At 43.1% G+C, this 14,958-nt stretch overlaps 1 protein-coding gene across 4 annotated transcripts in view; it reads left to right on the top strand.

Moving 5' to 3' along the window:
- The window catches only part of ebf1a (EBF transcription factor 1a), a 414,365-nt gene extending 399,716 nt beyond the window's left edge, over nucleotides 1-14,649 (top strand). For 2 of the 4 annotated variants that reach the window (XM_067996542.1, XM_067996540.1), the window contains exons 15-16: nucleotides 3,135-3,329; nucleotides 11,470-14,649. In XM_067996542.1, coding sequence (XP_067852643.1) covers nucleotides 3,135-3,329; nucleotides 11,470-11,501 — 227 coding nt within the window. In that variant the 3' untranslated portion in view covers nucleotides 11,502-14,649. The remainder of the gene's footprint in view (nucleotides 1-3,134; nucleotides 3,330-11,469) is intronic. The other 2 variants (XM_067996541.1, XM_067996543.1) reach the window with 2 other exon arrangements.
- Nucleotides 14,650-14,958: the final 309 nt, after the last annotated feature.

Below are 14,958 nucleotides of genomic sequence, written 5' to 3'. Positions count from 1 at the left end.
GTTTATTTCCTTCAATAGTCTCTTGACTCTTCAGAAATAGGAACAATTCTGTTAACAAGAAAAGACACCTGACTTTAAGGGACACACCATTCATCTCTGTCTTTCACGACAGAGGGAATGCAAGGATGGTCAGCGCCATCCAGGGCAGGGGATTGAAATATAGTTAGATTACAACCTTTAAATATCAGTGTATGAATCTGCCCCCAATACCTCAGTTGGTAAATGTATTGCCCACTGTGGAATGAGCCATTTAGACCAGGAGAGTCACAGGTGTGATCCCTGGTCTGTGTCACAACATCCTTAGCGTCCAGTAATTGAGCAGCAGAAGTTAGATTGAGCATGGATTTTCTTTGCACTTGCTGACTCAGTTTTCCTTAAGAGTGGAATCATCTGCACAGGGTTTCGCTGCCTGATCAAAGGCTCTGAGTTTGGAAATAAATGCCGTGGAGCCAAATTTCACAGATACCGTTTACCGTTAGAAAGTGTCATTCGTTGGCTGCACGTACTGGGAAAACACGGGCACGGCGCCCGAGAACTTCAGCCCATTAACATCATGGACGGAAAACTGTGGAAGGAGCCATTTCCACATACGGGCAGCTGACAGGCAAGACTTCTCACTAGTAGCACACAGTCACAAAATCTGCCCTTGTTAACCCATCAGTCAACAATTCTGCTCTTTGTAGTGAGGCCTACAAGGACTCACCATTGAGCTGCTCCTGTCTATCTATGTATCAGTATCATGGAATATCTCCTGTGTACCATCTCCCTTACCTCAGTGATAATTAGTGAAGAGATTTATTTAAAACAAAGTTGGGGTCAGGTAATTGTGAAATCAAAAACTAACAAGACTAAGGGTTGAAACTGGACTCTACAATGCTGGGAAGGGAGAAGCCAAGCATGGTGTTCATTTCCCATTCTGTGCTAAGCTTGTTGATCTCAACCAAGGCAGGAGTTGGGTTCTGGCAATTAGCCTTAAACCCCCAGTGAGGGGGGCAAGGGGGAGGGGAATTGGCTATGTTTCCTGCTCCCAATTGAAAGTGTGTGTGTGTGTGTGTGTGTGTATGTGAATGTTAGGTGAGAACAGGATCAAGCTTGGGTGAAGTTCTGGAGAACTATATCCTAGTGTCTTTAAGAGAGGAGAAAAGAAGAGACTGAAATGGAGCAGATAGGGGGATGTCATCAAGTGACATGACATCTTACATATGGACATATGAAAGTGATGGGCAGGAAAAGACCAGGTAGTCTATCAAGCCTGCCCCACACTCTTGATGGCTGGAGCGTCGTGACTAGACACTTCCGACCCCCACTCCCACCACCCGCTGCAGCCATGTAATCTCCTGGGAAAGGCAAAAAATCATTGGGTTATCATCATTGGCTTTAGCAAACGTTCAGGTCTCGCTTTAAACTGGAACTAGTTTTATGGAAGATTCCGGAGGATTTTGCGTCTGTTCTTTGTGGTTGCTGCATCAGGGGTACCTCTTTGTGCTGTCAGATTGTGTAACAACACTCTAAAGGGATGGGACTCCTCAGCTTACAGAAATGTGGCTCATTGTTAACCCCATGCTCAGAAACCGTCTTCATTACATTGTTATTGTCAGTTTTGATGTTTTGTGTGTTGACTTCCAGCGTACTGCACTGTGGGTAGGTGTTTATTAAACCTTCAAGTCCTCGCATGCAGCATCCTAGATTTAACGACCCCTTAAAATAGATGGGTTACCACTGTGTCAAAATAATTGGAAAATCTAAGCAAGCAAGTCTAGTCCCTTCATGAACACACTTATATAGATGCTTTCACTTATATTCCTTCAAATTTATAAATCAAAGATTTCTCTCAATTTTGAACACTTCGACATCATTGCTAATTAATCACAAGTAAAAATGCAATGCCTAGCTGCCCTATAGCTGAACAATTTCAGCGGCCTGATATTTTTTAGTCCTTCACTGAGCCTGTTCAGTGTAGCTCGAGACTTCAGTTCCATAATGAGCCTACAATGTCCAAGACTAGAAACCGCAGATGTTCTCTTCCACGCGAACTTCACTTCTATATTTATACATGGGCTGGATTGAAGTCGGCTGCTGGAAGTTCAAAGAACTATCTCTCACAGGCTGGCTAAAAGGGGACACTGTCTCTTTAAAATAAAAGGGAGGTTGGTGATAGTCCAGGGTCACTAATACCTGACCTGTCCCATCAGACACCGTCTCAGTCGGGCTCTCTAATTAAAAGGCGTCATTCTTAATTAAATCAATAAACTAATTGCATGAGTAACGATTAAACTACCAGCACTTTGCTCGCATTACAAGGAGTAGTGGTAACCTTAGCTAAAGACATTTTTCTATCAGTGGCTGCTGTTTGCGGAGCTCTAATATTCATCAATCGATTACTTCTTTTTCTTGTACTCGCGAGTGTGTTGTCTGATTAAAAAAACAGTCGGCGTTGACAGACGTGCAGGGTAATGGAAGGGATATGAAGATGTAAGAGCAGGGTGATGGGGGAATGACTAAACTGAACACTCACTGCAGGCGAGCTATTGATATACGGCCAAAGCAATTCCTCGGTCGCCCAAGTGGAAAATGCTGCACTTGTAATTTTAAAACAAGCAAGCGAAGGGGCTGTTCCTGTTGAGGTAACTACACCATGGTGTGAGGTAAATGCCATTCGACTGTTCGTGGCACTTTTGCGTTGACCAAACCTGCCCACTTGCCCCCTCCCCCCTCCAATTTTATTAATTGTTCTCATGTTTCTTAACAAAAATAAAAAGTGAACTCAACAGGTCCCCTTTTTTTTTTGTTGCTTCCTTTAACTTCCTGAACCCTAAATTTGCCACTTCTGTGGTTAAATTAAGTTAACCAGCAAACTCAGGGTTTGAAAGGGTTAAGTCACCAATGTCGCCAGGTAAGTGACCCAGCGGAGATACGACAAATCGTTCTACCCGGCTGTGGTCACACAATTATTTTTTTCTCTCAACGTCTTAAAATGACTCAAATTGTCTTGCACCATCATTGACTAACTATCCTGAAAATGGTCGATGAATGTACAAATTCATATACATATATATATTTATATATATATATATGAAAAAATATATATATATGGCACCCAAATGGTTGACATATTTCCTCCTTTCTTGTTGCAGTAGTGCCGTCCAGTCCTACCATGGCCTCCTCCACCAGCCTTCCTTCAAATTGTAGCAGTACCTCTGGCATATTCTCCTTCTCGCCAGCCAATATGGTCTCTGCAGTGAAACAAAAAAGCGCCTTCGCTCCGGTGGTGAGGCCACAGACCTCCCCTCCCCCGACCTGCACCAGCGCCAACGCTAACAGTCTCCAAGGTGAGCTCACACACACGACAGGCCTAGGCTGGTTTCAATCACTGCGGTTAGGCCGAAAATCTATATTATGATAGTAGTAATAAATAAAAAAATTCCAGGCATTTTAAACGCTCTTGAAAGTCGGAATACATGTATAAATTGCTACTGTGACGGGCCCTGCCGAATGACATTAGAGATTTCTCATCATTCTATCAAGCTCGTGCAGTATTGTAATGCAACCCAGATCCGTAATGCATTTTGCACAAGCCTCAGTAGCCAACTGTTGTGTTAGAATGAAGTTAAAATGTCCTGTTAGCTGGCTACCATCTTTCTAAAGGCACTGTGCCACCAAGACTTCATTTTTTTTATATAGCTTGTTACAGAAAAAAATGTTTTTCCAATGTCATCCTGTGAGGGGTCATGTCACAAGGAAAGAGGCCAGTTTAAGATGGAGGCAAATCAGGTCTGCTGCCAATTATTACGCTAACCCTGAAAGACTTGTCACTGCAATTGTATTGACAGCTGTACAGAATTCCTGCTTGTTTAGCAGGGTAAGAGTTAAGTATAGATCTTCCTATATATATATATATATATATAAATCGAAGTCGCCATCATTTCCCTGTGGGTTGACCAAAACAGCAAAATGGCAGTGGACTTGGTCTGTGTGCCACCATTTGGGATCTAACTCAAGTCACTTTCATGCCGACATCATCACTTCAAGGCATTTTGCAAACAGGGTCTTTTACGGGGCCTCTCTTAATAAGGATTTAAACCAGGTCCTGGTTGTAAAACTAACACAGTGCAGTAAAGCCAAACCAGCATCTTGTCAGTGTGTTGTCCATTCTCCGTTGCTTTACCTGTTTTAAATCAAATGAATGGCTAGACTGTTGTCTCTTTTCATTGGAATCACTAACATCATCTCTTTTTCTCTCTCCCCCCCCCACCCCGCACCCTCTCTCCTTCCCGCTCTCTCCCCACTGTCAGACCAGTCTTTTGTGGACTCTAGCAAGTACTCCACTGCAGGGTCACTCCAAGGGCTGGCCTTCTCCTGAATTACGTTAGTACCAACTTCCCTCTGTCTTCCATCTCACTAAAGGTTGAACAGTAACCTTATTTTCTGACTGTATATCGCCGTGGACAAACCATTTGCTTAAAGCATAATGAGCTGAATGATATTGTTTGTTAGGCACAATCCATACCCTTTATCAATGACCAACCAAGTGTTACACGAGGGCAGTGATTTTAATTTCATTAACGAATCATCGCAGTTAAAGGCAAATTCAGCAAAGCTGCAGCAGAGCCTCCCCAGATGGAAGTGGGGATCAGAGACGGAGCTAAAGTGCAGACTCCCCCACTGCTGCTGCCGTCTGGCGAGGCTCCGTTCCGGGACTGCAGCCACCCCCCAGCCCCGGATGAATTTGCTTTCGAAATGGCAGTGGAGCTTCACTGCCACAAACTTGTTGACTGGCAACTTCTCGCTCTGATAAAGCGATTGCTGGTCTCAGAGGATACGTCACAATCAATTCCTCAAACTGACTTCAGCAATACAGTGTGCGGTGTGCTCACCCACTGATACACCGGGAGACTAGTGTCCAAAAATCCCTCCAGACTTGTAGGGTGGGGGGAAGGGAGGTTGTTGGGGTGGGAAATCAAGATTCCTGGTCCCGATTGCTATCCAGTGACCCACTCCCACCCCTCCTGGAGGGTGTAGGTGTGTATATGTGTATATGTCGAATGAGGGCAGTATCGGGCGTGGATGTGATGCCTATCGTGGTTGAATCGCTGGTCTAAGGCGTGATGGATGGCTGCTTTAGTGAGGACCTGGAGGGTTGCCAGTGTGTATGCAACCTTATTCCAACGCGAGTTATTGACCTTGGTGGGGGGAACGGAGAACTGATTTGCTCATCTCATGAGTTTGTAGTGTTGAGGTTTGACTATTGAGAACACTGGTGTAGAATGCTCATTAATAATGGACACCACCATAATTAAAAAGTGAGTATCCATCTTACAGCCATATAATTTGCGGTATACCAGCTACACTGCTCTTGCCATTGAACAAAGTAACAGGAGGTTTTCTTGGCCACTGACTCTCCATGAGTTACGGTGAAGAAAGTTATCATTTGATTCTTGTCTGCTGAACTGGCAACTGTTTGTGTCCACATTATGTCCCCTGTCTAATCCGGCCGGGGTTTCAACAGGGAAAACCGAGAAATAGCTCACTGTTAATATATTCGAAAATTGGGTAGATCTTACCCCAAATAGCTCAATTCTTAAATACACCGCCTGATGCTGTACTGAGCCAGACTAGTCAAGCCCCAGGTTTCATCCCCTATCTGTGCTATTAGCTGATCTCAGTGGAAGAAAAGAAAGAAAGACTTGCATTTATATAGCGCCTTTTCCGACCTCAGGATGTCCCAAAGGGCTTTACAGCCAATGAAGTACTTTTGAAGTGTAGTCACTGTTGTAATGTAGGAAACGTAGCAGCCAATTAGTACAGAGCAAGGTCCCATAAACAGCAAATGAGATAAATGACCAGATAATCTGTTTTAGGTGTTGGTTGAGGGATAAACGTTGACCATGATATCGGGAGAGACTGCCCTGCTCTTCTTTGAATAGACCCATGGGATGTTTTACGTCTAGCTGAGGGGCAAACAGGGCTGTGGTTTAATGTCTCATCTGAAAGATGGTACCTCCGACAATGCAACACTCCCTCAGTACAATTGCCTTCAGCTTCCATGGGCTAGAAAGGGGGAATATCAAAAGCAGCCAAGATACCCCTTCTTAATGGGTGTCCAAGGCAGGATTGGGGTTGGTTGTGATCCCTATGGTCTCTCCTGTGGTCAAATAACCCGCTGACACTGTCTCAACTCTCACGTGAAGGACTGGTCACTTGGACAAGGTACTGGAGGGCAACCAGTACCCAGACCTCAGGGAAGGGGGGGAATGTTAGATTAATGAAACAAAGTTGTTTGTCTTTTTTTAAAAAAACCCTGGCCAAACTAACATCCGATAGACGGAAACAATTACATTAAAAATTGCACATTGTCAGCACGAAGGCAAAACAAGAGAGAGAGAGAGAGAGAGAGAGGCTCAATTAAACAGGCCACCTTTGCGTGTGGGCTAATAAGAAGTCATCCTGGGATTTGAAATTGTTTTCCTCTCGACTTTGAAAAAAAAGAAAGCCCACAGGAATTTTATGATAAAAATCTTCTCACAGATTTTATTTCTAATAATCTCAGTTTAAAGATACCACACAGGACAAAAAAAATACAAAATAAATGGGTGGGTGGAAGTGGGGGTGGAGGGGCAGGGCCAGAATATTGTCTTTTTAAAAGTGGCAACGTGGAGTTTTAACTATAACGTCCATCTGTGGTACATCACTGGGCTTGTCCGTCAGACTGAGGCCGCCCACTGCATGACTTGTCTGTGAGCTGAAGTAACTCGAACTGCATGGGACCAGAACTGGGTGGCAACGCTCGTTAATTAACTGGCGGGCTGCGTGCAGTACAGCCTTCCACTCTCTTTGTCCATCATCATTAATTAGGAGGTTCACGCCCCCAATTTCCCTTCTGTTTTATCCCTTCGTTTATGGTTTTTGCACCACAGTAATGCCTTGTAGTCTGCCCTGTGCCCTTGACAAGCAGAGGAGAAAGTTCCATAATATCTTATCGAACTGATATTTTCTTCCACCGCATCAAATATTTATTATTTTGCTGCGAAGGAAGGTTGGCCTCCTCGACCTCTCGTGTCAATAAATTAATATTTGATGCAAATAATAAGGAAGGCCTATGTGAAGATTTTTGTCCAATTTTGGTTGACGGCTCACCGTTTTATCTCTGTCGCAGCCTTTCTTTCGAAGCTTATTAAAAGAAAGAAATTGCAGTTATATAGTGCTTTATCATGTTTTTCAGGATGCCCCAAAGTGCTTCGCAGTCAGTGGATTACTTCTGAATTGCACTGCTGTTGTGTAGGCAGCCATTTTGCTCACAGCAAGGCTCCGCTAACAGGAAATGAGACCAATGACCAGCTCGTCTGTATTTTTGGTGATGTCTGAGGGATAAATGTTGACCGGGACATCGATAGAACTCCCCTGCTCCTCTTCCAAATAGTGCCGTGGGAACTTTTACATCCACCTGAAGCAGTGTGACGGAGCCTTGATTTAACATGCCATCTTAAAAGACAGCACCTTCAACAAGGCAGCACTTCATTAGTGACATAAAGAGATAATGGGGTCTGACTTTCCTGACCTTTGCCCCCAAGGAACAAGTATTTTCCCTGGTGCAAAGGTCAGGAAAAACGGGGTGGGTCTCTGCCACCTTTACATTGCCCTGGGTATTCCGAAATTTCCTTGTGTGTGTGGGGGGGTGGGGTGCGGGGGAGAGGAGTGGTGCTGAGTTTACACCTGCAGAGCTTTGAGGCTCATTGTACCAATACCAATGAGGCAGGTTCCTGGCCTCACAACTCATTTTCTCGGAGAATGCACACTGGGCACGCCAGGGTATGGGCATCAGTTACACATACTGCTATGGCATTCCCACTCCCCCTCCCCCGCCCCACCCTCTGCCTCCACCTATAGAGGGTGTGTGGGGGCCCACCAAACCCCTCCCCCCCCTCACCCAAGGCTGTTTAGCAGCAATTGGTCCATGCTGGTCTCCGTCAACAGTCAGAAGGGCCCACTCCCAGAGGCCTGAAGCTGCACTCAAATTCCCTACTCCCTTTTGCTGGCTCTAACCCCTGTCCACCCCCGGCCATTTTAATGGCCTAGGATAGAAAGATCCAGGTGCTCCTGGGCTGGACAGGAGGAACACATTTCGGTTGCACAGCTCCTGTCCAGATCTTGAGAACATAGGAACAGGAGTAGGCCATTTAGCCCCTCGAGCCTGTTCCGCCATTCAATCAGATCATGGCTGATCTGTGCCCTAACTCCATATACCCGCCTTAGCCCCATATCCCTTAATACCTTTGGTTAACAAAAATCTATCAATCTCAGATTTAAAATTAACAATTGAGCTAACATCAACTGCCGTTTGCAGAAGAGAATTCCAAATTTCTACCACCCTCTGCGTGTAGAAGTGTTTCCTAACTTCACTCCTGAAGGACCTGACTCTAATTTTTAGGCTATATCCCCTAATCGTAGACTCCCCAACCAGCGAAAATAGTTTCTATCTCTCTATCTTGGGTTGCATCACAAACCAAGCCCAATCCTGTTCTCACCTGACTTGCAACAGGGGAAGGGAAAGTAAGACTCCAGCATAATAGTACTGGAACTCTTAAGAAAGAATTGATTCATTGCAAAGCAAAACGAGGGCAGAGGCATGCAACAAAAGTAAGGCAATTTGACCATCAATAAGCCTGAAAGCTACCGTTCTCTCTCCCTCAATCGTTATTAATTACACCCAAGGAATACGGAAGCACTGTGTGGTATTTTTAAAACTCATCTGCCACCATCCCATAGATCATTCTGTTGCCATTTCTGGATTCTATTTCGCTAAACAAGGGGAGGGAGAAAAAAAGAGCTTTCCGTTCCTTTGAGGTCTGACGGCCACCAGTACTGTGAGATGGGAGATTCTGATAGTGCTGAAATGATAAACAAAAATCAGATGCCAAAAGGGAGGCGGAGAGGTGGTGGGGTGGGGGGAGGGAGGACGGAAGGAGCTACAGCTACACAACAAAGGAGATCAGGCTGTTGGATGCCACTTGTGGAATTTTAGAAGCCTCTTGGTCCTGAGTTGGACCACTCTGTTTCTCAGCTGTCACCGGGTCAGTTCCCACAGGAGTCTAGACTGCAGCTTGTTATTGGGTTCAGTTGCTATAGGCTCTTTCTTGTACACACGCACACATGATGCATCCAGCTTATTTTGTAGGAAAACAAAATATAAAAAGGGACACACTTGTTTTCAGCAAGAGAGAAAATCTTTCAAAGGATTAACGGTGGATTAGACTAGCTGAGACGAACTCTGACTGCATCCAATTGCTTGAGTTGTACTTCAAATAGATTAAAGAGGGAAGAAAAAGACTAAAAAGATCTGTCGCACTTTAGCTGGTTTCTCAACCTTTGTTTCCATTGTGATACCGATTATTTTTATTCTATTTTCTTCTCTTTTTTTTTGGCAATTTGTCTTCCTCCCTCTCCTGAAGCTGCTCACTCGTACCTCACCCGAGTCTTTAGTCTTCCTGAAGTGTGAGTCTGGACAGCGGAGGTCAGGCAACTTGGCCGTGGAGGCCATCATCAGAGCCAGTCGTGTCCTTAAACAGGAACGGTGGCTGATTCTTCCCCTCCTGAGCCTGAGGCCAGTTGTGCTGGCCCAGCTGCTATCCTGACTGAGATCAGCCAGCTCAACACAGACTGGCAATCGAGTTTGGATCTTTTGTGCTGTATGGCTTAGTACTACACTAATTCATCGGGGAGCTTTCTTAAATGATACTGCCTTACATCCATCATTAGTAATGACATTAAACACATTCACTGATGTTTTGCTTTTGCTGTATTAATAGCCCTCTCATTCAAAATGGCCACCGTGGACCGTGACACAAGCAGTCTTTTGGTTTCCCAATTCCAATCGAAACCATTTCAACTTTGATGTGTCTTCATGGAATAGTGTCTGGTTAACTTTTTGTCATTTCATTCAAACATGTGACACAGTGAGGTAATAGAGGGAGAGAGGTCATCCTGTCATTTGTGCACAACATTAAATTGCGACGAAAACCTTCCGCGGCACCGGTGGGTCAAAAGAAAGGTTCACCAAAGACCTTTTCTTAAAGACACCACCCCTTTAACACACCATTGTTTGGGGCTGAATTTCTGCGGGGGGGGGGGGGGCGGGGGGTGTGGTGGGGGAAAGTCCCCTGCTTGTCCACCGACAATTCCTTGGAAGAGCTGTGGAAATCCTGGAAAATTGGCATAAACAGCAGAAATGTATCCCCTAGATGTTTAGAGTTGTGATTTACATGATATTAAGAACAACCCGGCATGTTGAGTTTATTAAATAACCATAAGAAAGACTGGGGGGGGGGGGGAGGGGTGGAAATCAGAGCAAGTGAGGACCAGTAATACCAATAGTAAACTCCCCCAATGGCTCAATTTGGTAAAGTCAGCATGTGATTGGTTCACACAGACCAGCAGGTCTTGGGCTTAACTCCGCACCTTATGCTGAGTTAATTAATCTCAGCTGGATGGTAGTTGGGGATAGGGTTGCCAACTCTGGTTCGACATATTCCTGGAGGTATCATCACATGACCCTCCTGCCTCCAACCGCCCCACCCCCACATTCCTACCATTGGTCGTCTGACTCAACCATCCTCACGGCACACCGCCTTCCCACAGCCAATTGGAAAGTGAGCAGATTCCCCTTTGCCTGATTGGATGATTCTTGACTGGGTTGCTGGAAACAGTGTCCAGGAGACTAATCTTGAATTCCGGGATAACCCTGGAGAGTTGGCAACCCTAGTTGGGAAGTGGGAGGGTACAATTGGCTTCAGCACCTCTGGGGAGGGAGGAGGATGGAATAAATCAGCTGGCATTTGAACCCTGATGGAAAGGGTGCGGCTGATGACAGTTTGAGTGCCCAATCTAGGTTGATATTCCAGCAGGGTTCTCAGAGGTCGCTGCATTGTTGGAGGTGCCGTCATCAGATAATAATTTAAAGCAAGGGCTTACCTCTTCGAATGGTTCAGGTAGAAGTTAAGAAGATCATGGAATTCTCTTGGTGTCCTGGCTAACATTCTCCCCCCAACTAAATACAACCATGACAATTTTTATAAAACAGATTAACAGGTCATGCATCTCATTACTGTTTGTGGGATGTAGCTGGGGTAGAATGGCTGACACCTTCACCTACATAACAACAGTCACTGTGCTCCAAAAGTAATTCATGGGTTGGACACTACAGAAGTATTATCGGGCTCCACAGTCGAATAGGCTTCCAGCACCCACTGTCTAGGCTCATGCATTAAGAACGGTCACTTGTCAAATGCACCAGAAGGCGCCTGCCATCTGTGGAATTGTTACCCAGCACATTTCAGCACCATCAGAACAGGCGGGAGAGAAAGAAAAAAAGAAGAAAATTAGCAAACGTGAATAGTGGGTCTTTCAATCTGAAGTTCTGCCTGTGTATTTCCCTTTTCAATAAAAGTTTTCTTTTTCCCCATTTATGTTTTACAGCTATATCCGGCATGATAGTTCCTCCAATGTAGATAGATCCCATGCCTTGAAGACTGCATCTATATGCTGACAATTACGATGAATTTTGTGCTCCATGAGGAGATGAGATGCAAGTCCCGCAGACGAATGGAACTTTTAACTCAGGCCTTTCAGAGAGAGATTGTGTAGAGTTAAACAATCACAGTAACACTTTTTAACCTTCAACCTTGCCAATTCTGATGAATTGAATGCATGGCGGCAATTTACACGTTAGGTCCCAAATATTTGAGTGGGGAAAACAAAAAGAAATTGTTTGTTCTACATTGACAAATGTTCACTTTTTCCAAATGCTTAAACCCAATTTATTCATTTTAACAAGACAATAAATGCCTTTTAGATTCAGAAAGTTCTGGAAGGAACACTGTAACAGAATGTGATGTTTAATTTATAAAGAGAATCAGATTTGACTGAGAGAAACGAAAAAGTGTGTGAAGGCAGATGAAATGAGTAGTGATAATTATTAGGTGGAAAATGTAGAGAGTTTAGAGTGTGATAGTTGGTTACAACCTGTAGATTTGACAGTGGGGTTTTTAACTGTAAATGGATTGAAAGATACTGAGTCTGGATATCGCTGTGTCCAAATTCAGCATCAGCTGTTACAGTGCTAATGCTGTTTCATAGGAGACTAATCTCTGCTTGTGGGCTGGCTGAGACTGTAGATATCAAAAACAAAACAAGACATAGGATTATCATGCAGAGACCCTACAGGTCTTAATGATGAAGGTTGACATTATGGAACTTAAGGAATGAACTGCCTGGTAGGGTAGGGCAGGAGGTAAAAACCCTTGAATCCTTTACGAAGTAGTTACATGCTCTGACATGAGGGGATGGGACTGTAGGTTCTTTCTAAAAGGATGAGCTGACCTGGACCGAATGGCTTTGGTCACCCGGATCTATCTCTTAAGGGCCGGGGAGGGGGATGTGTGGAGGAATGGCATCAGCTGGTATATTGGGCTTTTTTTTTGTGCTTTCTTCATTGTGTTGCCAATACCAATGCCAGCCAGTTGCTGCAGTACTCAACCCATTGCCCAAACCTTGGCATCGGTCGAGTCCGATTGTCTTGTTTCCTTTTTTTCAAAAAAAAATCAGGAATAGGAGATGCGACGACAGGTATTACAACCAGCACTTCAGTAACAAGGGTTTTTGACATTGTGAATGACTCTGGAAAACCCAAAATAGTTTTAGCTGCTGTATTTACAGGGGTTGAAAAGTAGACAGAATCAAAAAATACCAGTGCTGTGTGGGGACAAACATGAAGGGGGAGTTTTTTTTGAAAATTGCGATTTTATTAGCACTGTATTGAGAATGCTCTTAATGTACTTTATCAAGGATCCATCAGAGGTCTGATGATGCATTATCCAATAATTTTCCGCTGTATTGTGTTTGTATGTAGTTATAAATATTGTAGATTTTTTGTGAATTTTTTCTTTGCCAAAGTTGTTGTTTAAATATTTATACATTTCAATGTCTTAAATACAATTTTCAATATTAACAAGGAATTTTATTGCATAAACTTTTTTTTTTGCGTCCCATTTTCCGTTACTGCAAGGAGTTCACTACTATTCATATTTTTTTTGCTTGCACATCCTTGCGTTATTAAACACGCATCGGTTTAAAGACGAGATTTGTGTTTTTTTGTAAAATATGCTTATAAATAATGTATTTATCTTTGGAAATTTGTACATTGCTTTGTTTGGGTTGTGTTCTTTTCCCCATTTGTTTATTCCCTGGATTCATTTTAATATGTAAGTACGTTAATACATGGGAGGTGTCAACACATTAAGCCATTTACAAATTGTACCCAAGTAAGAAATTGTTTAAATGTGATTTAAAGGTTTTTGTTTGCTATATCATTTTACATTTTTGTTTTACAATCGAGTCGATATTGTGCTAGGTATTGGTTCGGGTCATGCTTCCCATTTTTTAAAAAGTCATGTCAAAAAAAAAGCCATCGTCTATTTTTATATTTTTTTTTGTAAGTTGAACTGAATCGTCATGTTATTTTTAAAAAATTGTGTGGCAAAAAAAACAGCATCTTAATCGATAGCGTTTAGTTATGTAGATTTAAGACGGTAAATTTTGTTTCTCTTCAGCTTATGGAAGGTAGCGCTGTTTTAAATATAGTAATATGCATGGGGTACCCTCTCCACACTGGGCGATGGTCACTTTTTTTCTGCATTAAAACAGGGAAGAAAAGGAAAATCATTTAAAAAAAAAACTTACGGAAAATACATTCTTACTTCCACCTGCTTGTATTTCTCTCGCTCTCTCTCACTCTCTCTCTCTCTCTCTCTCTCTCTCGCTCCCTCTTTTTCTTTGACATTAATCATAATTCTATAAACCAGCAGTTCGGATGCCTTAACAATGCAAAAGCATATTCATTTCAGTCAAATATTGTACCCTGAACCTGAATTGTCCAAACAAAAAAAGAAAGAAAAATCATACACTTAAATGTTGTTAAAATGAGGAATTTTTGTTTGTTTTTAAAAGAAAAAAGCACAATTTTAACTGTTTTGTTACCCTGAGAAATGTACCTCCTTTTGTTGCCATTTTACCCACACCCCGGTGTGACAGTGCTGCAGTCATGCAATGCTCCCAGTCTAATATTTCAATGGCTTTACAAGGACATTTTGAGTCTCACTTGCGATGTGAAAAACAAAACAAAAAAAAAGAAAAATCTGAGGATTTTTCTTAGGGGAGGAATGAGGAAAAAGCGAAAGCTGATGCTTGGGGAAATGGAAAAGATTTGTCATTTTGACCAAGTGATATACTGTCCTCGTCCAAACCTCTTTTCAGTCTCCTCGGCTGAACCAGTACGTACATGCTATTGTGTAACCGCTGGCGATGGACTATATATAAAGGAGTCAACCGCAGACTTCAGACTTGAACACTGAAACGGGAAGAAAATCTTGGTGATGGAAATGTGAAGCAATGCCTCCCAGTTGCCAACATCAGCTGTAGTCATGTTTAAACTGATTGCCTTCCACTTCCTTTATGTGAACTGTTGGACACACTGTACAGATAAATGGTTAGACAAACAAACTACTGTAGAGATTGTTATAAATTTTTTGCAGAAATTTGAGCTGTAAAAAACTTTTCAACTTACACAATATTTAATTAAAGTTACTTCTTGTCTGTGAACCTGGTGTTCTGTCTTCAATTCTTATCGCATTCCTGTACTGTGCCTTTCATTTGGGATTGATAAGGTTTTTGTTAGGCAAGGGTATTAAGGGTTACGGAGCCAGGGCCAGTAGATGGAATTAAGATACAGCTCGGCCATGATCTAATTAAATGGCAGAAGAGGCTCAAGGGGCTGAATGGCCTACTCCTGTTCCTAATTATCGAGTCATTAGCCGATGAGGGGGTATTTTTGTTGGGTGGAAATGAATTGAAAATTAAATGTTTGCCATATTTAGCGGTGGTTCATCAACCCAGAGGTCACGAGTTCAA

Source organism: Heptranchias perlo, chromosome 14, assembly GCF_035084215.1.
Source record: "Heptranchias perlo isolate sHepPer1 chromosome 14, sHepPer1.hap1, whole genome shotgun sequence".
NCBI lineage: Eukaryota > Metazoa > Chordata > Chondrichthyes > Hexanchiformes > Hexanchidae > Heptranchias > Heptranchias perlo.
Note: the sequence above shows the minus strand (reverse complement) of the source record. Positions and strands in the feature narration are given on the sequence as shown.